The 25,245-nt window shown below is 46.2% G+C and overlaps 1 protein-coding gene across 2 annotated transcripts in view; it reads left to right on the forward strand.

Moving 5' to 3' along the window:
- Positions 1–25,245, forward strand: part of ASIC1 (acid sensing ion channel subunit 1) — a 187,791-nt gene that overhangs the window by 118,666 nt on the left and 43,880 nt on the right. The window contains exon 1 of one of the 2 annotated variants that reach the window (XM_078384402.1): positions 12,387–16,332. The exons of the other annotated variant lie outside the window; for it this stretch is intronic. Coding sequence (XP_078240528.1) covers positions 15,706–16,332 — 627 coding nt within the window. The 5' untranslated portion in view covers positions 12,387–15,705. Of the gene's footprint in view, positions 1–12,386; positions 16,333–25,245 lie in introns of those variants that run through there. 2 annotated transcript variants of the gene reach the window in all.

A 25,245-nucleotide genomic window follows, 5' to 3' on the forward strand; every position in this document is an offset into this window, starting at 1 on the left:
CTTTACAAAAGACCCGTTCCTCATTTGTTGATAGGAGTAGTCAAGGACATTTCACAGTCATCTTGGGAGTGGGTTGGCTATGGCATCCTCCATACTCCCATGCTCAGTGCAAAACAACATGATGTAGCCACCGGATGATTCTCAGCATTACAAGAAAGTTGCACAGCACTAAAGTACGAAGTAAGCCTCCTCTTCAGTGCTTGCGTGCAATACTGAGGTGTTTTTACAGCTCAAGAGAGCCCATTAGTAAACAGGCTGTTGCCTCAGAAAGGACAGTGGCAGGACACCCAGTTTTTAGGAAAGAGGCGCTCATCTACCTGGGCTATCAGATCCCATCCACCCCTCTGCTTACTGTGGAGACAGGCAGTTTGTAAGAGTTGCAGGATTGAGAACATAGGAGATGGTTTCACCAGTCCAAACTGCTAACATCCTGAACTCTAACTCAAAACTAGTGAAGCCTGAAAAGTATTCCTTGGCCGCGTGCCCTACTCAAAAGTAAAGTTCTGTACCAATGGATCTTTCAAACATTTACCAGCTTTTAGAGGCAGGCCTGTGAAGATGGAGATGTCACTAAAAGGCATTCATTTCTGGCTTAGAAACAGCTTTTAGGAGCTTGCGATGCCTGCATCCAATAAGAGCAATTAATTTTATGTTCCATGCCATCAAGTTGAAACCAACTTGCAGTCAATTTTTTGAGGCAAGTGAGATATTTAAGGAGTGGCTTTGCAAACTCCACACCTCAATGAGTTTCTGTGGCTGAGCAGGGATTTGAACCCCTGGAGTCCAGAGTCCTAGTCCACCACTCTGTCTACTACAACTGGGGTCCCCAACCCCCAGTCTGCAGCCTGGTGCCAGTCCATGGCCTGGGCCAGACTGGGCTGCAGAGACAGATCTCCCACACACACACATACACTCCCCCCGCACAGCCCCTTTGTGCATGTGTGTGAATGCACGTGTGCCCCCATGAGCACCGCCTTGCGCATGCACCCGTGCAAGCGCCCCCACCCTTAGCACAAGTGTGCCCACACAAGCACACCCCACCCCTTTGCACATGTGCATGAGTGTCCCCCCGCCCCTTTGTACATGCGCACAAACACAGGGGGTGCCCCGCCTTCCCCACACATGGACCCGATCCTCCCCCAACTGGTCTGCGGTGACAAAAAGGTTGGGGATCACTGCACTACACCACAGTGACTATCGTTAAGAGCTGTAGGAGCTCCATATACTACTTCTCTGGCTCAGTTTAAAATCTAAGCCAGCAAAGAAGTCCACACCCAACATTCTGAACCTCTCTATGCAGTTCTAAGAAGAAGAAGATGAGGAGGAGGAGGATCCCCTGGCTCCTTCTCCCTTTCTTTTAAACCTCACATCCTGGACAGGTTAGGATAGAAGCCCTGAGACTGGAGTTATTGCAAGGGCCCTTCCTTCTCCCTTCTCCCTACAGGAAAAGCACTGGCTCTGTGGGTGTTCTTGCAACCTATCTGATAATTGCAATTTAAGGAAAAGAACGGGGGCTGGAGTCTGGCTGTGTCTGCGAGGAAGGTGAGTTAAGGTTTCCTTGGTGGGAGGATTCCCTTTGAATGAGGAATGCGCAGGGCACGTCGCCCTTCCCATTTTAAGAAGAAAAAAGTCCACTAAACCTTGTGCAAAGTAGGCCAAAGGGTGGTGGTCACTGCTTTGTTTTTGTCTTCAGTGACAATACTGCACCATTGTAATTTCACTGGCCTTAACAAAATCTGCGATGCAGGCCTATATGGCAGCAGAAAGAAATGCATTGTGGTTGTTGCAAGTTTATAGAGCAGTGTTGGAGGGTGTAGATCTTTACAAAGGAAAAGAAGCCAAAAAGAGAGAGGTCCCTGCCTCCCCACCCCTCCCGGGAATTTACAATCCAAAATTAGAAATGGCGTTAGGTACAAGAGAGGAAGGGAAGGAGCCTTGAGGTGGTCTGCATTTTCAGCGTGTGTGACTTTGGCTTCCGTCTCCTGGCCTCTGCCCTGCTGAGCCCAGCACCAATTAGCCACAAGAGGTGTCACAAAAAAGAGCTGCCAGCCCCACTTTGAGGCCCTGATTAACACAAACAGATGCTAATTGCCAAAGACCTTTGGCAAGGCCAGGCTTCACGGGGTCACCTTAGCACAGCCCCCCAGAGGAGAAGCGGCTCCGCGGTCTGACCTAGCTGGGGCTGAAGGAGGTCCAAGCAGGGAAGGAAGAGATGTAAAGGCAAGGAATCCAAGAACGGGAAGGGGGGTGTCGGCCAGTGGTCATGAATGCAAGGAGTTCACTCCCTCGCCCGTCTGGGGCGCCAACCCGAAGGAAACGGGAAAAATGAGGATCAAAGCGTGACTGTACATCATCTCTAGGCCAGGGCATTCCTCCCTCCTTGGCATACGGTTTACACCGGTAGCATTACACTGGCGGGTGTAAGTGGTAGAATTTGGGTCAGTGGATGTGCTCTCCTGTATTGGCACCAATGGAGGGGTGGGTTTTTTTGTTTTGTTTTGGTTTAGTTTTTGTTTTGTTTTGCAGAAAGGGGAGAATTTTTAAAACTTAGTTGCACGGGATGGTTCAAAACTCTTCGACCCAGAGGTGGCTCTCCTAATCTAGATGAGAAAGAAAGAAAATGAAGCCCAGTTGTATGTTGCATATATTCAGTGCAGAACTAAAAGGATCAACCTTGGGTCCTTTTCAGGAGAAAGGTGGGGTAAAAATATTTTAAATAAATAAACTTTGAAGTATTTTGTTACAAATGACTTATACATTCTTTTTTTCAGTAACTGAGGTGTTTGTGAAGAGTGTAATTCATAAAAGGGTAGCTTGATTCCTTTATGCTCTTAAGAGTGACTGCTTTACTTAGCTTTATAGATTTGGGATGGATTAGTTTTGCATTATTTTCATTACATGCCACGTGGAGTACTGCTGAACAGGAAGATGTGCTTCCAGGACCCACCCTACCATTAGACACAGTAAGGCAGCAGCCTCTGGTGACAGATTGCCTTCCCCACCCCAACCCCCACACCCCCATTGCAGTGTCTACCACTCAGAGTAGCACTGTGTGTCTCCACAGTAGAGCTGGCTGTTTTTGAAATGCAGCTCTGAAGACCCTCGGAGCCAGACCTTGGTGGTGGGCTTTCTCGGGAGAACACGGGTGTGGCACAGAAGAACTTCCAAGACAGCTGCTCCACAGTACCTGACTCTTAAAGGTCCTTGCAAAACCCCACATTTCAAAACTAGCTGGCCCGGTGTGGAGTGGGATGTTTGGTGCTGCTCTTAATACAGCCCTTTTGCAGTCTGCAGAAAAGAGATGGGGAAAGGAAGAAGAAATGTGGGGGGGGGGGGACAGAGAGAGAGAGAGAGAGAGAGAGAGAGAGAGAGAGAGAGAGAGGAAGCAGGGGAGAAGAGGAGAGGGGGTGACTGGGAAGGAGAAGGAGATGGTGACCATGGAGAGATACAATGGGGGTAACAGCAGCCATGGTGCAATAGGGGTGTTTCTCCTCCTCATCTCAGGTGGCAGGAGGGCTTTAGACATCCTTGTGTGGTTTTAAGTCAGTGTTTTTATTTGGATCGCACAGAGAGAGAGAGAGAGAGAGAGAGAGATACACAATTTTGCAGCTATGCTCTTTGTGATTTATGGTTTACATTCCAGCTGTGAATGTGGAGCCGGAACATAGAACACAGCTGCCTTTTTCCCTAGCCGTTTTGTTCCCCTCGCGAAGAAAACACCAGTGGAGAGGGAAGAGGTTAAATCCCTGTCTAAATGTGTTGATAACAACTATGTGGGGCAATGACTGAACAGGGCTTCTGTGTCTTAATGTTGCTGTGTGGATTAGAGAGGGCACAGAGTATTTTGTGCGTCCTTGTCACAAGTTGTCTGTGTGAAAGCTGTGCATTCCTTTCCCTCAGCCCCCTTGCCAGCACCTCCAATTGCCAACCAGTGTGCACTGCTCCATCCCACCCCATCTCACAATCTCCCAGTCTGGGCAGGATTTCCCTTCACCTCCTCCAGCAGCTAACCATTCAAATGAGGAGGCGGGGCAGGGTTTCCTGTAGTGCTGCCTTTGAGTGACCAGATGCTGGGGGAGGCAGAGAAGAGAAGTCCAGGCTCTTGCCCAGATTGGGAGATCATGCGGCAGGGAAGGACGGAGCAGTGCATGACAGCAGGTCAGTGGGTGAGCTGGGGGGGGTAGGAAGGGAATGTGTGGCAGCTGTGCTGCTGTGTAGACGACTTGTGACAAAGGGGCACAAATTACTTCATACCCATCTAAAGTGTGGGTTCTTTGCTGCTGCTGCTACTGCTCACCAAAGAATGGATTTGGGATGCTTTCAGAATTTGTTGCCTATGCTAGATGCTGAACGAACCAGTTCATGTCTGAGTAGATATGCATAAACTAGATTTTTACCCTGTGCTTCTGAGTTTCTTCTCCATACAGCGGACATGCAAGAGGTTGTTTCAGGAAGTCTCTGTTGATAATGCCTTTCTCGTGCAAGGCTCACTTTCCTGCAAAATAGATCAGGCATGCCCCCACTCCAAATTATCTTTCCTAAGGTTTTGCTCAACGACAGTAGTCCATGAGACATTGTGCTATAATTCATGTGTTTGTCCTCACATTCCCACAGGACTCTTAATCACATTTTGATCCTAACTGTTTGCATCACAGGGTTCCCAAACAGGAGAGGAAATAATGCCTTCCAAATGGGTTGGCAATACTATATCTGAAGGAAAAAATCCTGCACGAAGATGGGCACACTAAGAATTGAGGGGTTCTCTCCGTGGGAGGATCAGTTTAACCTGAATATGAGAGAGAGAGAGAGAGAGAGAGAGAGAGAGAGAGAGAGAGAGAGAGAATGTATGTGTATGCACGCCCATGCATGTACGCATGTACACACAAACTCAACAGCAACACAACAGCAATGTTTATCGAAAAGAGGATGTAAAATCTATCTCTGTGCTGTCTTCATCTCCGGGCCCACAAGCCTGCCTGCCGCCTCAGCTCGCACGCTGAAGGCTGGAAGCAAGCAGTAATTCTTGGTTGCTGGTGCTGCGCAAGCGGAGCCATGTGCCAGCCTGCCAGACTGCCTGTGATGGAGTGTTCTCATTATAGCCATGCCCCCCCGCCCCATCCTCAGCCTCTGAAGACTTCCCCCAACTCCAATTACTTAACAATTCCAGTCATTGGCTCCCTCCTCCTCCTCCTCCTCCTTGAAGCGCATTTCGGCTTAATGCAACACTCACAACCCGATGTGCCATTACGGTGCGCCAGAGGTGCCCACCTTAATGCGTCTCATTAGGGCCCCCGTGGTACCGCAGGCAGCCGGTAGAGCGGTAGCTGGAATAGGAACAAAGTCATCTCAGGGAACCTCGGAGCTACCGCCAGACACTTTTCTTGCTCAGAAAACAGCAGTGCCCCAAGAATGACAGAGAAATTCCTATGGAAGGGGGGGGCGTTGAGAATGGGGAGAAAACGTAGTTCCTCTGTCAGCTGCTAAATACTGTCAGCAAAATAGAAAGTTGTGGAAGGGAGAAGGTAACTGGCATGGGCCCACCTGAATTCTTCCAAAAGGTACGGTTCTCAGAGCAAATGTTGCCACATATGGAAGAATCGGCACATTCCAGAAGAAGCTCTAAGAGGCAGAGGCCTGATTCTATCGTAAGGAAGGTGAGCGGAGGGCCTCAGGCAGGGAAGAGAAGCAGCCGGCCTTGGTCCCTCTAAGTTTAAACTGCCAATTCAGGGGCTGTTCTCCCTTCATCAGTGTTGAAGTGGCCTTCAGACAGGGAAATAAGGAGCAGGCTACTATCTTGTCAAGTCGTGAATTTAAAAGCTTCCAGGTCACAGAGGTTTCTATGAGGTAATTCCTGCTTCGTTGTTCCCTTCCCCTGAAATTTCCCAGCCAGCAAAATGTCCTCAGTTCCTTCCCACAAAATCTACTGCATAAGTTTAGGAATTTATGTTGCCGTGGGCAGGATTTCCTTAGCAGCATCACTTGTCAATTTTAGTTTCAGGCTGCCCTACAAACTACCACAGCCATTTGAAGAAAAGGACAAGCAGGGCAGCCTGAAATTGGCAAAGGCAGGAGGAAAGATACAAAAATTCTGCAGAGCATGCTGCTGTTGCAGAGTTTCAAATTTTTGGTTACATTCCCTTAGCTGCACAGCAGAAGTGCAGGTATTCGCCAAGTAGAATAGCTTCAAGTTCTCCCTCCTTTTCTCACTAACTGGCACTTACACTCTCAATAACTCACTCTCAGACATTAATAGTAGAAAGAAGAAAAAACATTACTTACAGATCAACAGCAAATTGACAAATATGACTGCTTTCAGCAAATAGACTTCAACAGACTCTAGTGAGGGGGAAAGAACTGAACAGAGAACAGTCTTCGAATTCAGAGGTAGGAAAAGAACAATTGGTTAGTGCTGGATAGATTGACAAAAGAGAAGTCCCTCCTAGCCACACCTCCAGACAGCATGAAAGGTGGTAAAAAATCCAACAGATGCTTGAGGTATAAGCAGGGCGGGATTGTTAAAAGTTATTATTCAGGAAATCAGAGAGAGGGAGAGAGGAAACTATTCAGAATTTCTCTTCTGTTGCTTCCAAGAAAATCTCTCAGTCTTGATGAAGCTCCCAGAGGGATTCCTTGCCAAGGTAAAATGTCAACATTGGCAGGATTTCAAGAAAAATCACAGCTAAGTACTTGTTACATTTCCACCCTCTTATCCTTCACCTCAGGTACATAAAAGCCTGTCTTGGTCCTGCTTTCTTCTCAGCAGCTGTCTAGGCAGGTAGTGATTACCTTTGCAGAACCATGGAGTGCCTGGACCCTTGACTCTTGCTGGCCAAGGAACCCATATGGTGGCTTCAGGGTGGATAAGCAAGATCCTGAATTTGATGAGGGTTATTTGATTTATGCTCCACTTTCCTCATCAAGGTGTTCAGGCTGGCTAACAGTCTGCATAAAACCAAGTGGTTAAAATCACAAATTATGGGGTTACATATTAAAATATGCAAAATATTAAATTTTATTTATTTATTTATTTATTTATTTATTTATTTATTTATTTATTTAATATCCTGCCTATCTAGTCGATTAAGACCACTCTAGGCGGCTTACAACAAAAATACAACAATGTAATTTAAAACAATTTTATATAAGGGGAAAACTTTCGACAAGATGGGACAGACACTAGGAAGAGGAAAGAGAGGGGAGATCAGGAATTGGCTGAGGGGAAGGCCTGCCGAAACATCAATGTTTTAAGTTGATTTTTGAAAATACCCAGCGAGGGAGCCGCACGAATATCAGGGGGTAGGTTATTCCAGAGGCGAGGAGCCACCGCCGAGAAGGCCCGATTTCTTGCCTTTTCTTTCCGGGCCTCCCTCATTTGTAGTCCAGTTAACATTCCAGCTCTGTGAAGTGAAGGAACAGAGAAGGGACCTATTTGCAGAAGGGTAACTGGACCTGGGAATTAAGTTTCTAAGGTACGTGTAATACCTGTGGCCTTCTAGATAATGAACGGCACTCCCCCAGGCATGCTGCAACTTTGTCCATGTGTCTTAAATCTAACAGAGGTTGAAATCTGACCCATCTGGCCACCACTTCCCAAGCCCTGCTGTAACATTTTTCTATCTCAGATTGAAGTCATATACCAATAGCACTTCAAGTTGGTCCAAACAGACCCGCACAGGCAGCTCCTGCGGACTGGATATGATCTCACCTCTTGCTCTTTGTGCTGTCCTGTAAGAGACAAGCGTGGTGTTCTGTACTACGTGAACCTTCTGAATCCTCTTCAAGGGGAACACCACATAAAGGGCTCGTGCAACAAATGTGGATAGCATGGTGAGAGCATCTTACTCTGGGGTTGGGGGGGAGATAGTGCTATGTCGCAGATACACACACAGCCCAAAATACAGGCCAAGGTTCTACCCCAGGTAATGCTACTATTGGCTCACTTCAGGCCCTGAACCTGTTCAGAGGTGGAAATCTATCCCACCCATTACTCAAAATCCTGTTGCATAGTTATGTATAACTTGCAGCAATAAGTTGCCACTAATGAATGAGTCCTCGCTTAGATTCCTTGTTGTATATCACTTGGGTGGCTTAGTATGAGGCCAGGAATTCAAGCAGAGACTTGTTAATTAGCAGCAATTTGTTGCTGTGAGTTACAGTAGTCCATTTCCACTGATGTAACTGTGCAACAGGATTTTGGCTGTTGTTAATTATCAGGACAGCTTCCATATTGTTGGCTTTTGAGATAAGTTGAAAAACCCATCTTTTCCTCCAGGACTTCTGTAGGGTTTCAGATTTGCATTAACCTTTGTCTTGATCTTGTGATTCTGTCTTTATTATTGGGTTTGTGTTTGCATTTGATACAAATGTAAACTTCATGCTTCATGGAAAAACAGTATAGAAATATCTTGATGGAATAACATATACATTAGATTTTCCCTGCCTCAGTGATATCTCTGACTTACCTGGATGTGGCTCATTCAGAAGGTGTGAGCTTTCTCATAGAAAATAATGACCCCTGTAATCTGTGGGATCTCTGGGGCTTGTCAAAGCAGCAGAGACCAGTGCAGTCCTTGTGCAGGATAAGCGCAGCTGAAAGGGACAAGATTCCCCATGTAGGGAGCTCATCCACCTGGCTCCCTGTGTCCTTGGTTAAAGCTAGGATTCTGCAAGTATCAGGTTACCAGCAATCTTATACTTAGTGTTCACATCACCTTCAATTCTGTAGGTCTGGAACAAGAGCAGGGTTGCAGTAGAGCCACGATTTGTGGCACCAAAGCCCTGGGATTTTCTGATTCACAGGAATGACACCCTCTGCTGCCCCTTCCTCCTGCAGTCCCCCGTTCCCTCCAAACTTAGCTAGAGAGAACAGAAATGTAAAGGATAGGCCCAGTACTTTGGGATGGCATTTAAAAAAAAATCAAGCTCACAATAAGACATGAATTCAAAGTGTGAGAAGAGTATGGGCTGGAGTTAGGGTTCATAGACCCAGTAAGGATATTACGTGTGTTTATGTTTGGATGTTCGATTCCCCACTGTGCCTCCTGGGAAAAGAGCCAGCCTTTGTAGCCTTGGGCAAGCAGCACAGCCCCAGAGCGCCCCCAAGAAAAGGGAACGGCAAACCACTTCTGACTACTCTTTACTTTCTGACTCTGGGAAAGGTCGCCATTAAGTTAGAATTGATTTGATAAATGGTGATGGTGATGATGATTGGGCTGAGATTTTCATATTTTTAGGGCTTTGATTTGGAGTCTTCCACTTTATTATTGATGCTAGTGATAGAAAGGCCCAAATTCTTCCTCTCAAGACCACAGATAGAACTATAACACTGAGACAACTTCTTGTTGTGTTGATCATTATGGTCCCCAGTCCTGAAAGCCATGACTAAAATATTGCTCTACTTCTCGGATTTCCCAGGTGGCAGTGGGGAGGGGGATAAATCTCAGTGCTGGGGGGAGAAGGTGAACCTTTGATTTTATTGTGTTTGGACCCTTTAAGGCCTGGGCATCCATCTCCTTCCTGCTGCACAATGGCACCAGGGCTCACTTCATCTTCAGTGTACCATACTGTCTATTTGGTTGGCAGTTACTTTGGGTAAACTATGATTTGTTGTTCTCTCTCATATAGACACATACAAGCATGTGTATCATGATTACACAAGGGACTGTCCCCTGTGATACCACAAGTGTCTGCCTCCTGTGGCTTCCCACAGTCCAGTCCCCTGTCTCCAAGAACGTTTTTAGCCCTGGAGACTCAGGAGAAAGGAAAGCTGCTGACCCGCTTGCCGAGGTAGTGGATATCCATCTCCCTTGGTCTAGAAGGGCTTAAAGGTCATTCCTGATCTCTGTCTCATGTCTTCCATTTTAAATGTTTTCATCTAGAAGAAATGAGACCTAGGCAGACACCTTTCTTCCTTTATTATGTTTACATCAGTTGTCAGCAACGGGGCTTAGTTGAAACCAGGCCTCAACTGGTTTAACTTTTGCCTGTCCTTTCCTCACACAAATACCTCTGGGTGAAGACAGATATAGAGTGCATACACAGAGGCCCTCTTTCCCTTTCTTTCTTTCTCTCTGTCTTCTTCTCATGTACACCCTGTCTGTAGTCCTAAGTGAAGCCCTGAGAAGCAGGAAGCAATTAGTTGGTATGGAAATGACTGACTTTTAAGAGAAGCAGCGATTGATTTCTTCCCCTCCTTCTCTTCAACTGAGAGCAGATTTTACGCATTTTCTGATTTATGGTTGCTCAAGAGGTCAGCTAGGATGCCCTACTGTGGTTTTCCACCAACATTATACAGACCAGTGGTTCCGCTGGCTCAGCATCATAAGCCATGACTCAAAGCAGAGGACCACAATGTCTTTCCTGCCCAGCCCTAAATTCTATAACTGGAACTCTAAAGGAGGAGGGTGGGGCTATGGACACAAGATACAAACTTTTCCTTCAGGCAGCAGGGGCTTATCTTTGCTCTGTCTTGCCCAGGTATCTGGCTGTGGAGCCAGAGGTTGGGAGTTTGATTCCCTAACTGTGCCTCCTTGATTGTCTCTGGGCTTGATGACCCATAAGGCCCCTTCCAACTCTGCTGTTCTAAGATTCTGTTCTGAGTTGCAGTTTCCAGAGGCACCAGCCAGCAGAGCCAGTGGTAAAAGATTGTACGAGCTGCCTACAGTCCACGAAATACCTGGCGGGCTAAAGTTTCCCACCCTTGGCCTAGCCAGTGGTTTGTGCATAGAGTAGAAGACCTTATTCTGAGTCCCTCTTGCATAATATTGATGTGCATCCAATGGCTCCTTCACGTTTCAGGTTGGGCCTTCTCGGAAGTCACTCCCGAGCTCTGGAACAACTTCCTGCCTGAAATCCGCCTGGTCCCTTCACCAGGAACTTCTCAGTGATCTCTAAAAACATGCTTTTTTTTCAGACAGGCCTTTCTGACCCATATAGCCTCTTAATACAGTGGTTGTTTTAACCCTTATGCTATGGTCCTGCCACCTTGCTCTCATATCATTTTAATCATTTTCATTTTCATTTGTTGGTGTGTATGTGTTTCATTTTGATTTTATAATTATTATGTTTATTGTTTTAAAATCTGGTTTGATGATATATTTGTTTAATGTCTAGAGTGGCAGTGGCAGCCAGATGAGCAGTATAAAAAGTCAAATAAATAATCTCTCCAAATCATGGGGTCATTTTAAAACCGGAGATGCCAGGAATAGAACGGAGGAACTTCAGAATGCAACCTTTATCTGCCATTGAGCTGTGGCACACAGGTAGTCCTGACAGTGGGCAACTTGGCAAAGTTCCTTTTCTGGACCGGCCAGACTGGCTCTTCCTGTAGCTTGATGGCAGAGCCCTTGCTTTGCGCCCAGGTTCAGTCCCTGGCATCTCCAGATGTGGCTGGAAAAGAAGCCGGTCTGAAGCCCCGAAGAGCTTCCGTCAGCATCGGTGACTGGTAGCAAAACAGCTCTCTGAGGAACACACTGGATGATGTGCTTGGCATAGATTTAAAAGAGGGGCCTGCTCAAGCAGTGGAAGAAAGTCTGTTTATCATACCACATGCTTTTCCTGACCTCTGTATCTTGTGTTCAGCTGTGCTTTGTTCTGTGATTGGTCATTGAATGGGGAACATGAGTTTACACTGCAAGTCTGATTGCTGATTGCGATGCATTTCTCAAGAAATCCTGTTCCCAAAAGAAAAACAGGTCAGTTGCAGAGATTATACATTCCTCTTAATGTGAACACATCCTCATAGGTTATTTGGCATATCTAGCAGGTGAGAACCAAGAATCCCCAGTGGGCTCTTCGGGGAGGCAGCTCACAAACAATGAAGCCCAGAGGGATGGTGTTTGCTCAGATTGTGCCGGCGGCGGTGGCGGGGGGGGGGGTCAGTTTTCTGAGCACATCCCTCAGCTACAAAAGGGCTGCCCAGTTCACATGCATTTAAGGTGCCCTCCTCTTTTTAGGTTGGGCAGCATTAACCAAACTGATGGAAATCACTTTGTGGCCACTGCTAATGGGTGGCCAAGTGCAAGGAAAAGAAACCACAGGATATGTCGGACGAAAAGAAGTCCGTAGAGCTGGGAGAGGGGGAGGAAGAAGGTTCTCCTGCCCTAAGGGATCTATCTGCAGCCTCTAGCTTCACTCTGCAGACTCCCAAGACTGCCCAGCTCTGCCGGTGGCAAAAGACAAAGAGGACACCCGTCCTTCCTTCATCGTCAGAAGCTTTAACCGGCCATTAGATCTTATTTTAGCACAGAAGGAGGAAAGAATCCTCTGCCACCCTTGAGGTTGAGGACAGAATAGTTTGGATGGCCTACACAGCTCTCTCTCTCTCTCTCTCTCTCTCTCTCTCTCTCTCTCTCTCTCTCTCTCTCTCACACACACACACACACACACACACACACACAGGGTAACAGCCGCAATATTTCCACTTTCACGAACCCACCCACCTCAAATACAAAGCTAGCCATTCCTCCGTTTACCAGAATCAACCCTACTGGATCCAGGCACACATCTTCCTTTTCTTGTCCTTTCCTAGTAAGCTAGAGAAGATCGCCTTTTCACCAGCCCCTGTACCTACGCCCTTGACATGAGTTTGGTCTGCAGATTTTCATTCATTGCAATTCTTCTCTGTGTGCCATGAGAAACATTTCCTGCTGGTTTCTGCACAAGTCAAGCTTCTGCTGAAAGCCAAGGAGCAGACCTCAAGCCATTTTGTTCTAGTCAGCTGGCAACGCTCACCCAAGCCTTTGATATTGTAGTGTGCCATTTTCCTGACAAAAAGATCCTTTGTGTTTAACCATTATAAAGTAGACTGACATTCAACAGGAAAAGGCTTTTCCTGTAATGTTGGCTGCATAGAAGGCAAAGCTGAACCAGCTGAACATCCTATCATGCCTCTGCTATTTAAAACACAGAATCTGATGTAGAAAGGGAACTGGCAGGGCTTAATAAAGACTTTTGACAAAGACATGTGCAAGGCTTTAGCGGATCACACTGTGGAACCCCTACGTGTGTCCATCTGTTTGTGACTTAGGCCTCTTTCTGCTCTTACCGAATGCCCAGTCACTGAAGGGCATGGCCAGCAGGCTCAATCTGGCTGCCCTTTCATGCGTTCAGAAAATGAAGGGAACGGGGGCCATGTGAGCATTTGAACATTTCTTTGACATCCTAATATATGAATAGGCTCACCCTTCATTTCTGCAGTCAGTGGGAATGCCATGCTAAGATGAAAAGGCTCTTAGTGGAGCCCATAACAGCCTTCCATCATGACTTGGCTTCCTCTGTACATATCTAGTCACCCTCTCTAAGTATGATGTAAAAGCTACCTCCCAGATGTCAGTTATTGTGCTTGGCGTACCCAGACTCCCAAGAACAGTTGCACTCTTTTGGAAATGTTTGACAAACTTCCACTGCTGGTGCAAGAAACTTAAACAGAAGACAGACATTCACTGGATGAAACTGACTCTTTATGAAGTTCCTTTTTTACTTCTCTTTGGTCTGGAATCGCGAACTTTAGCATCACGAACTTTAGCATAGGCAACAACAAGAAGAAAAGCTAAACACATTTGACGGATACTAGAAATTCCAGGATACTAGGAACGTCTTCATTTTGAGAGAGTGACTAATTGAGATGTACTAAGTAAGAAAAATGAATAAAGACCAAGAAATCATAAAACTTAAACACACACACACACACACACACACAGAAAGCCATGAGAAACAAAAGGTACCAATTGTTAGTGGTTATTCAAAGTAAAATAAATGAGGAGGAAAGAAGCACCATGGAGAGAGGAACACACTGAAAAACCTTGGGGACTGGTTAACCTACAGCACAGCATTTTGTGAGTCATCTGTGCTCTCATTTACTTATCGCCAGCAGTGTTAGATTAGCTTGTTACATATTGTGATTAATTGAACAGGGGGAGGCAGTTGGACTAGTAATCCTCTTCCTATGGAGGACACAAAGGCTTGGGTTTGGGGCTGGGGCTAAGTCACACATCCTCACTTCAGTAGAAACATTGGGTTCCTGTGCCATTTGGAACTCATGAGCCCTCGTTTTTCTCTAGTTTAATGCACGAACATGAGACCATGTGGTGTGTGTTGACACGGTATTGGTTGGTCATCAAGGCCACCAGTAGACAAACCTTTCAAAAACTTCACCAGGTAACAACTCCAACATGATATGTTAGGATAAAAGTTATTTGTTATTTCAAGAAATCAGGAAGGGGGAAAAATACTGAATTCTTGTGTGCAAATGTCATCCAAATGCATCTAAGGGAGAGTAGCATGCATCGTATAGCCCTCTCCCCAAGTAACGCCTCATTACATCATGTATCGACTTGTATGCTGCACATATGCTGTGCTTGCTATTACTGAACGCCATGGAACCGCTGCTGTGACACCGCAAGGCAAAGCAAAAACTGACAGTCCAATGTAACAGAATCCCTTCAAGGGTGACATGATTGATGGCTGACTGATTTCAGATCCAGACTCTTAACCCAGTTCCAGAAAAGGGGAGGAGAAGGGCAAAACTCTTTGGATTACACACAGAATATTCATATTTCCTTCAGAAAATAAAGAAGCGCAGCATAAGAACATACACAAAATTGGAAAATTCTCATGCTTAGTCACGCAGACTGAGCAGACACCAAACATATCTCTTTTGGGTGTCCTATCTCTCTCTCTCACTTTAAATGGCAAAACAAATAGTTCGTTAGACTGATGTCTGGGAATTACAAAGCTGATTAGTTTCACCCGTGAACCCTGCGATTCTGAGTTTGGGTGGCATCTCTGTTCCAGACACTGAACTGCTCGGCATCCCAGGAGTCAAACAGTCTCTCTGGGAAAGCCCGCATATGCGGTGGGGATGGGGGTGTGTGACTGAGATCCCTCTTGGCTTCAAGCCCCAAAGCTATTTCTAATCTGGAGGTTCCCTGTGTCCTCCCATAGAAGAACAGCTGCGAGAGCTTGAAACAGGCAGTGGCATGCTGGGTGCAGGAAATGATCTGGCCCCGGCTTGGGCCCGGCTTCTGTTGGCAGCCGGTGGGGGTGGAGAGCGGAGATGCCTGTCCATCCCCCAGCACCTCCCAACCCCACCACAAGATACCGAGGAAGCTCATGCATTATTAAGCAAGCCCTGTCCTCCTAGGCGTCTGGGTCTGAGGTCTGCGCTGCTGAAGGCTGCACTCTCCCAACTCATCATCCCCCACCATCAGGCGGCACCGGCAAAGAAGGAGCTGCTTTGTACGGTGCAGGCGCCAGCTCACAACTTTGGGGAACAGCATGTCGGGGATCTGATGCTTCCGGAGTCTGCGAGAGCTTTCTTCTGCCTGCAGGTTTTGGAGCTCCCAAGAAAAGGCCAGCTGGCTGATCATCCTCCTGTCCCTACACATCTCCCTTCCCCCCCCCGTTCTGGACCCCTCTTATTTCCTTTGTTGGACTTCTCCCCCCCTCAGCCTCTTTTCTGCTTCTTTGACTTCTTCTTGTTGTTGTCTCCCTTCCTTCTGTTCCTTGCTTTCCATTGATTCCTGATCTTTCTCTCCAATTCTGTTTCGGAAATCAGCTCCTCTTTCAGTCCCTCTTTTTCAGTTCTTGCTCTCCTTTCAACGATCCTGCTCTTGCCCTCCAGCACAAAGAAGGGTCTCCTCAACTGGAGCCCTTCAAAAAGCTGGTCGAGGAGGGGGCTCACCAAAGGGACCCTGGGAGGGCAAGATGCCCATCCAAATCTTCTGCACCATCTCCTTCTCATCAAACCAAGAGAAACAAACCATCAAGTGTGCAGCCAAGAGCAACGGCGACAGATCCCACCATGACCATCAGGAACCAGAAGTCCCAGAGGAAGATTATGAAGAGGACAAAAAGGACCAGAAGGAAGAAGAGGAAGAAACTGCTCCAAATCTCGTGGCTTTTGCCAACAGCTGCACCCTACATGGGGTCAGTCATATCTTTGTAGGAGATGGCTTCGGAGTGCGCCAGACCCTCTGGGCAGGGGCGTTCCTGATTTCACTGTCCATCTTCCTCTCCCAGGTGGTTGGGCGAATCTTCTTCTACCTGGAATATCATCACATCACACAGCTGGATGAGAGGGAGAGTGCCCAGATGACATTCCCGGCCGTCACCTTCTGCAACATCAATCGCATCCGGGTGTCCCAGCTCACCTATTCTAACCTGTTGTATATTTCACCCCTTGTGGGCTACGATGTCGGTGCCTATTTGGAAGCAGGTTTCCCACTGGCTGCTGAGGAGGACCCCATTGAGCCACTGAATCTGTATAATTTCTACGACCGCAACAGCCACCAGCTTGAGGACATGATGCTGACTTGTAAATACCGTGGGGAGGCCTGCAGGCCTGATGACTTTACTGCGGTAGGTAGATCCCGTGCTGGTGATGATAGTCGGGCGCCTTGATTTAAGCCCAAGGAAGGGAACTGATTGGTTGTCCAGATTCCTAGGTGACCGCTTGCTTCCTTTCCCATTAGGAGAACTCTGGTATCATAGTTGGAGTGATGGAAGAGGTTCTAGCTTCCAGACCCAGATTCTAGTCCTTACTGAGATGTAAACTCTGTGGATGGTGTTGGACCAGGTCCTTTCTCTCCACCTCAGAACCCACCTCACAGGTTCGTTCTGAGGAGGAAGGAGGGAGGGAGGAGAAGGACTGGATGTGTTGCTTTGAGCTCATGAGAGGAAAGGCAAGGATAGAAATATAACTAATAAATAAATAACACATTGTATTTGAACATACCTATATTGTGTTAGGCACCTGAGCTTTCCAGAACCCTTTTCATTTTTAAGTGACGTCCCATCAGGATGGGAACAGGGGAGAGAAAGCTGTTCCTGATGCAGAAGCCTTCTCAATCAGCAGGCTGTCACTCTGTCTCGAGACAGAACGGCCATCTTTGTAGTCATAGTGAAACTGGAGATTATTCATCAGTGATATACTAGGTACACAGCCAACAAGCTGAACCGGGAATCGTTACCTGGTGGTTGGAAGGCAGGGAAACACCAACATCCATCCAACACAAAGTCCCTTCTTCAACAAAAGAATTTCTTGTAATGCCAATATTATGTTTTGTTGTCATTGTCTATGTTCCTCCACTTCTTGCGGAGAAAGAGGATTGAGGGGACTTTGGGGTAGCCATATGCATAACAGAATAGGGCTCCCATCCCTTTAATACTGGTACAGAAAGGAAGCTGGATATGGCAAGCTTTACTAGGTGAAACATCTCTCTTCTTCACAGATATCAAAAGTGTAGGAACCCTGTCAAGGACAGGAATGCTGCACATTCCCGTAACTGAAAGCTGTGTCAAAGTATGCCTCGTCCCATCCAAACTAAGAACTACTGAGATCTGTTGGATTGACTCTCGTGCGTTTCTTTCTTTGTGAAAGTTCCATCCTGGCTTTCCTCTAATAAGCTCAAAAGTGATGCACGTGTTTTTCTTTCTTGCCATTTTGTCCTCAGATCAACCCTGTAGGGTTGGCCAAATGAAGTCAGTTGGTCAAATGACTGGCCCATAGTCACCTGGTGAACTTAATGGTCCAGCACAGATGCTGCATCTTCTTAGCCCAATATTGGTTTTGTGTGTAAGGGTTTCCTAGGGCTACCCCTGAATCCTCTTGTCTTTGATACCATGAGGGAAAGATAGCCTTTAGCACTTGGGGAATACCTTCATAATATTTTCAGAGTAGATCTTCCCCAAGATAAAAACAGAGATGCAAACACCCACCCACAATCAAAATACAGCCCACCTTCTGCTTCTGTTTGAAAACACATTATAATAGGTAAGTATTTGACAGCTTGCTGCCTTTTAGTGGTGTCCCAAAGTCTGCTTACTGAAATAGGTACACACATCCCCACCCCCGCGTAGTAGGGCTGATCCTATTAGAGATTTTAACATCAAAAGTTAAAAGCTCTCCTTCCTTTGCCTGCTCTTTCTAATTCTGTGCAAAAAAATTATTTCTTCCTAAAACCAGTCCAAGCCACACATTTGGTCCTGGTTCTTTCTTGGTGCAGCTGGTACAACCAATATTCATTCTTTCTTTTTCTTTTCATTTCTTTTCTTTCTTTTTTTTACCCCTCTGCCTTGATGACCTGTTTCCCCCCAGGTTATTCTTCCAATGAATGGCCACCTAATCCTATCCTGAAAGCATCAGCCAACAGATTTGTACAACTGGTCCATTTATTTATTGCTAACCAGTTGTGAAAAGCAAATTACTTGGCACCATCACCTGTAAAAAAAGTGATTCAGCTCTTCAAATACATTTATTTGTGCATCCTCTGATCCTGGTTTAGGCAAGGCATTGGAGACGAGTTTTCCTTATAATAAATTATTTGTGTTATGTTGTAAAGAGAAAGAGTCTTCTTTATTGAAAGCCTTGCGCCCATCGCCTGTGCTAGAGGAGATGTAATATGTATGGTAATCAGTTATAAGCAAGAGAGTTAATAGACTAAAAAAATAAATACTTTAATCGGTTGACAAGCCACGTTCTTTCTAGTGAGATTTCCAACAAGGATATTGATTGTTAAAGGTGCAGGAGCCATGCCAGTTTTTTAAAAGGTACCTCATAGCAGTGTGATTGCAAAATAGTCGAGCATGCTAGTGTTCATGCATAGGAGCCCTGCTTCCTCCCAAAGCTGGCAACCCTACCTTGGCCTTAGTGTACATTGGGGTACATGCAAGAAGTCCTTCCCCTTCCCCCACCCGCATAACATTGGAAGCACCATCATTCCCAGCCTGTCTATGCATAGCTGGACAGGACACAAAATATGTGTGTTTCGTGAGTTTTGGCTACTGTGTTTCCCAGTACTGTGGGCGGGATGGATTTTGTGTTTCTCTTTAAATCACTGTAGCTCTTTCTACCTTTGTAGTTAGACATATAAAATATTATCTATCTATTATATTAAAAAAAGAGAATGGAGATGTAATTTCTTCTCTCCCTGGTGGCAAAATTGCCCTCTACCCCAAAGCCTCTGTAACGTGGCAGCTTCTCAATTAATGCCAGTGGGAGCATCCCTTGAAATGCAAGTAGCTTCTTTGGAGCATCACCTCCCTCTCATCCATCCTATGGTCCTAAGAGGGTTAAAACTCCCAGCATCTGACCTTGCGAAACCTCACCACCACCACCACCATGAAGTTGAATTATAAGTTACCTGAATTTACTTTGGTCTTGAGCCACTGGATCGGAGCAGCCATCTTACTGAAAGACTGGTCAACCAAATCTATTTTGCAACTAAGTAGTCAGAGGTGTTTGACCATAGGGTGCCAGTCCAAGAATATGAAATTAGTGCCATCCCTTTGCAAAGAAGGACAAGCCATGAGATCGTGGTCTGCTCTGTGGCTGCTTTTCAGGAGCAATGCAAAGAGCTGCCAAGTTTGGGAACCAGCCTCTCTGATCTCAAATCCCAGTCCCAAATGTGAAGATGCTGGTTCTGGGTATGCAGTAGTCGTAGAATAAATACACTCACTACGTGAACAGAGATACTTTTGCTTTCTTAAACACTCTGTGCATTTCACAGCTGAAAGGGGTAGTGTTCCAAGCTGGAGCCCTGACTAGCCTCTCAAGTTCCCCACCACATAGGGAGGAAAGCTGCTCATCAACCTCACAGCCACTTATCTGTAGCTTCTTCGCTGGCTTCCGAAGGCCATCAGTTGTAGCAAGAGGCCAAGAAAAGCAACCTGCCTTCTCTATGGATTTTTGGACAATGACCCCTGAAAAACTTAGCTGGCATGGCTAAGGATCTGACATGACGGGAGTGGTCATCCAAAACTCCCAGAGAGGTCCAGGTTGCCTCCCCCCTCATCTTTCCTCTTTGGGAATCTCACTCCCACTGTCCCTCTGTGCTAGCTTTTCCAAGCAAACAACCACACAGAGCCAAGCCTATAGACACAGGCCATCACGAGGGATGAGGAAGTGGAAGCAGCAGCACCTGCGGCTACAGCACATTGTGATGGGACACAGGAACTCTGCTTTCCTGAGCAGTACAGCTGGGTGGCAGTTCTATTAATAAACAGTAAAATCCCCAGCGAAAGGAAAAAGCCATCACTCAGAAGAAGACCAGCCATGGGACATTGGCTGCCCAGTGCTTGGCATCTCCCAGTTAGGTGAGGAGAGTAAGACCCCTGTCTAGAAAGGCTTCATGCCCTGCTTTCCAAAGGTATGTCTCCATTCAAAGAGCCATTAGGGGCAATCCTACATCTGAAGGGCTCCTCTGTTTGAAGACCACCCAAGGAATGGAGGCAAGCACCCGGGGGCATGTAATCAGATACATTTCATTTCTGTAATGTACAGTGTAGATCATGAATTACAGTCATTGCACAGGAGGTGGGAAACTGTGTTCCTGCAGATGCTTTTATTTATTTGTTGCTCTCTTTTTTTTTGCACTGTTACTCCCATCAGTAGAGTTAGTGCAGCTCAGTGGGTTGGAGAGCCTGGTTGCAGAGCCAGGGATTCTGAGAGCCTGGATCCCCACAGTGCCTTCCTGAAGAAGGGCTAGCAGAGGTCACCTGGAGCATGTGGGACTGATGGGGTTAAATGCCCTACCACCTAGCTGGTCCCAGGATGCACATCACAAGGGAGAGACTGATAAACCACTTCCAAGGACTTTATGTCTAAGAAACCCTTAGAAGGTTTTCATTAAGTCAGAATTGATTTGATGGCAGGTAATCATTAATATTTACTCCAGGCATTCTGCACATTAAGATGCACAAACATCATCATCTGGAGGGCCATACATAGTTACTTCCATAAGCTCACAGCGAGATGTTGCTGGCTTTGGGAGTTGTAGTCCAATAACTTACATCATTAGGAGGTGGCTGCTCTCCACTGCCCTGCACTACATGCAGGCTGTGTAAAGGCAAGAGATCCAGAAAGAGTTTGGTACTACAACCCTCCACCCTACATTGGTGCTCCGCCATGGACAGAAAACCCACAGAACATCCTAGCCTTAGGACAAAGGAGGCGGGAAGAGGAGAGAGAAGGCAAAGGAGTTGGTCCTCATTGCATTCAGCAAGTGAGCAAGGAGCACATCTGGAATCTCTTGGTCCAGAGTATCCTTGTTGAATCTTGGGAAGGGAATGGTTTTAGATAACAACTCCCAGGACCCTATAGCATGCCTAGGCTGACTGGGGAATTCTGGGACTTGTAGTTGAAAAACATTCATTCCCAGTACTCTGGTCTCTGTGTTGGAAGGACAGACACATTTTACTTGAAATTGTGTAATATCAGATCATAAAAGGTAAAGGTAAAGGTTCCCCTTGACATTTTTAGTCCAGTCATGTCCAACTCTAGGGAGCAGTGCTCATCCCGTTTTCAAGCCATAGAGCCAGCGTTTGTCTGAAGACAGTTTCCGTGGTCATGTGGACAGTGCGACTAGGGAACGCCGTTTTACCTTCCCACCAAAGTGGTACCTATTTATCTACTCGTATTTTTACATGCTTTCGAACTGCTAGGTTGGTAGGAGCTGGGATAAGCGATGGGAGCTCACTCCGTCACGTGGATTCGATCTTACGACTGCTAGTCTTCTGACCCTGCAGCACCCAAAGGCTTCTGCGGTTTAGCCCAGAGCGCTACCACATCCCTTAATGTCAGATCGTAGGTTAAGGCAAATGCATATTGTTACAATATTAGCTCATTTCCTGCTTGATTGACAATTACAAAAGAGAGCGACCCAAATACAGGCTGAGGCAAGCTCCTGTTAGAATAGACAGTGTACAGACGATTCCACTTCAAGAGAGTTTTCCTTGTAATGACATGTTAATTAACTGTTTAAGCCTCTGAGATGAGCTTTAGAAGGCCATATGCCCGGTTTCACCAAAGGCTTGAGGGGGACCCAGAAGGCAAACTGTCTGTAGGACTGTGGGTCTCCAGATGTTCTTGGACTACAACTCCCAGAAACCCTGGCCAGCACAGCTGGTGGCAAAGGCTTCTGGGAGTTTTAGTCTTCCAAGAACATCTGAGGTCTAAAGGTTGGGAGCCGCTGCTCTAGGAGCGCAGGCTGTACGACTGCCAGGTTTTGGAAACCTGAAGAGTGAATAGCCCTTTCCTCCTCTGGCTTGAAAGACCTTCGGCTCCTCCCTTACCTAGGGCTTGAGAGGTGAAGCCACCAGGACTGGACTTGGGGAGGCAGGCCTAGGCCCCTACTCCGCAGAATAAATGGGAAGACAACCAGCTCACCACAAGTCCAGCAGGGCTGGCTGATCACATTTTGGACAAAGTGAAGCCACTCACATCACTGTGCTCAAGAGGGATTGTTGTTAGATACCATCAAGTTACTCCCAAGTTACACGGATCTTAATAGGGTCTTGAAGATTCAAGGATTTACCATTGCCACCCACAGTGAGTTTCACTGACCAAGTAGGCATTTGAATTCGGGCCTCTTCAGCCCTAATCTGACTGCGCCACACTGGCTTTCTAAAAAGAAATGCTAAGTGCAGAATCTAAAACAGCACAATTGCACCATTGGTTCTCAGCCAGCCTTCAAATAATAGGTCAGGTCAGGTCTGAGCTTTGCGGGCCCTTTAAGAAAGCATCGCAGATTTTCACTTGCAGAGGCATAGCTGACACTTGAGCTGTTGGATCAATATCACAAGAGTCTTCTTTCCCTGAGCAAGGACAACAGAGGTGATTGTGATATCCTTGCTAGGAAACAAGGCAGGAGTGAAGGGTAGAGCTCACTCGAGAACAATCTGACTGCTGCTGCTGCTTTGATCTCCTGCGTTGCATTGCGTCCCCAGGCAGTTCATTGCTTGAAAGAGGGTGGGGGCCAAGCTGTTATCAGTCCTCCAACCAAAGCCAATGAGGTACTGAGATAAGAGTGGTGGACTAGGACAAGGGAAAGGTAAAGGTTCCCCTTGACATTTTTAGTCCAGTTGTGTCCGACTCTAGGGGGTGGTGCTCATCCCCGTTTTCAAGCCGTAGAGCCAGCGCTTGTCCGAAGACAGTTTCCGTTGCCACATGGCCAGCGTGACTAGGTACGCTGTTTTACCTTCCCACCGAGGTGGTACCTATTTATCTTCTCGCATTTGCATGCTTTCAAACTGCTAGGTTGGTGAGGAGCTGGGACAAAGCGACAGGAGCTCACTTCGTCGTGTGGATTCAATCTTACAACTGCTGGTCTTCTGACCCTGCAGCGCAGGCTTCTGCGGTTTAGCCCACAGCGCCACCACGTCCTTAGGACAAGGGAAACTCAGGCACAAATCCTAAATCAGCTTGAAATTTTGTTATCGGGGTGATCATTAGCTGGATCTGGCAGGATATATTTCAGTGTATAAAATGAGATCAGCATGAGGTTTGTGTCCACACATCCTTTATTTGTTAGTTACACTTACGTTTCACCTACCTTCCATTGACTTCAAGATGGTTTGGGCATAGCTCTTTGTCTCTCCACTTTATCCCTGTTAAAACAGTCCTGCCAGGTAGGTCAGAGAGAGAGAGGGAGAGGGAAAGGGAGTGATCCAAGGTTGCATAGCTGGGTTTTATGTTTTTAGTGGGGACTTGAAACAGGAACCACCAAGTTCCAATATGGGATCTACCAAAGTCCCAGTCCAACGCACTTACCACTGCACCACATTCCCTCCATTTATCCTTTTGTTGGTCTTTGTTTTCCTTTCCCTTCATGTTGTAATTCAACATTTCTTGGGGTAATCACAGCTGTCTGTTCTGTCCAAGGCTAGAGTGAGCAAGACTGGACCACCCGACAATCTTGAACCAAGCTGTGGTTTAAAATACTAGTTTCTGCCTATACTATTAACTGCAGTTTCCCAGTTTGACTCTAACAAATTGATGTTTCAGCGAACTAATTGAGGAAGTGATGAATGACAGTGCATTGAGAAGGATACGGTAGAAGGGCAAGAGTGTGCAGGCAGAAGAGTTGCAGACATCTTGGCTTAATAGATATGCAGGATATGTACAACCAAATGGATTCTCTCTCCGTCTAACCTCGTTCACAAAGCCACGATGAGGATGAAAAGGAGAAAACTTTTCTTACTGTTCTGAATTCTTTCCAGAAGGACCAGGATAAATGTGACATTAAAAAAAGTATAAGCATGAATATGATCCAATATTGAAGCTAAATAATAGTATGTTTTTTGAGTAGAGAGGTAGCCCTCCATATATTTATGGACAGTAACTCTCATAAGCCCTCACCTTTGGCTATGCTGGTTAAGAAAGGTGGGAGCTTTAGTTGCGGGGAATGCCTTGTGGAGGGCCATGCTGACCAACTCGTTTCAGAGCAAAAAAAAAAATCAGTCTGGAACTCTATATTAGAAAGGCATGGTCTCTTTTTACTAAAGATGCCAGCCAAATTCCATTTTTTTAATGTGCTTCTTAGGATTCATAAAGGGATTTTGCCTCTCATTCATAAACTTTGTCGCATTTGAGGAACTCTGTAGATTTCCTCAATAAAAGAGGGAAGGTACCTCATGTCAAAGATGAAATGGGGGGGGTAGTAGCATGATATATACCCAAGTTACTCAATCTGAAGTTTTAGATACCGAAATCATTTATCTATTAAAGCAAGATGCTTGGAGGCTTCCAACCTGTTTATTTGTTATGACTTTGAGAGAGAACATGCCATAAAAGAACTATATGGGGAAGAGATCTTGAATGATTTTGAGGTATAATCAGTCTTCTTCACACCTTTGGTAGTCTGCATCACTGATCAGTATTGGGTGCCATCGGCCTTGTTTGTGGCTTTGAATAGAAAAATCCCAACATGATTGAGACTCCTTCCATGACAAAAATAACAAAATGAAATCAGATCTGTAATGAGTTTTACTTAAGGTTGGAAGAGTTATAGGGTGTCTTTTTGTGGGTGTGGCCTCTTTTCATTTGAGTGGGGGGGTCAGAGTTGTGGAGAATCCAGTGGGTCCAATGGGGATGTACTGGAAATCAGTTTGTGGAAGAGGTGTTTTTCTCAAGTGTGCATGACAGCTATTGGCTTAGATGGCTTTGGAATAATTTTTGCCAGTGAAGTCTCCCCTTGACATCTCAATTGAGGGATTTTCCTTAGCTAATTGGATAATTAAGGTAGGGGGCCATCTCCCTACACTTGCCTTTTTTTGGATGGGGTATATTTGACATTCAGACAATGGTGTGTGCATGTGCACACGAGCACACTCATAGTAGCTACAAGAGTGGGTGGGAAGGCTGTGTAATGGGGAAGTTTCCCTTGGTGTGTGATACACCTTCTCTGGGGTCAGAGGATGCTTCCAACATTTTCTATTGCCATTTTGGACTCAGAAATCAGATAAGAA

This window comes from Pogona vitticeps, chromosome 2, assembly GCF_051106095.1.
Source record: "Pogona vitticeps strain Pit_001003342236 chromosome 2, PviZW2.1, whole genome shotgun sequence".
Lineage (NCBI taxonomy): Eukaryota > Metazoa > Chordata > Lepidosauria > Squamata > Agamidae > Pogona > Pogona vitticeps.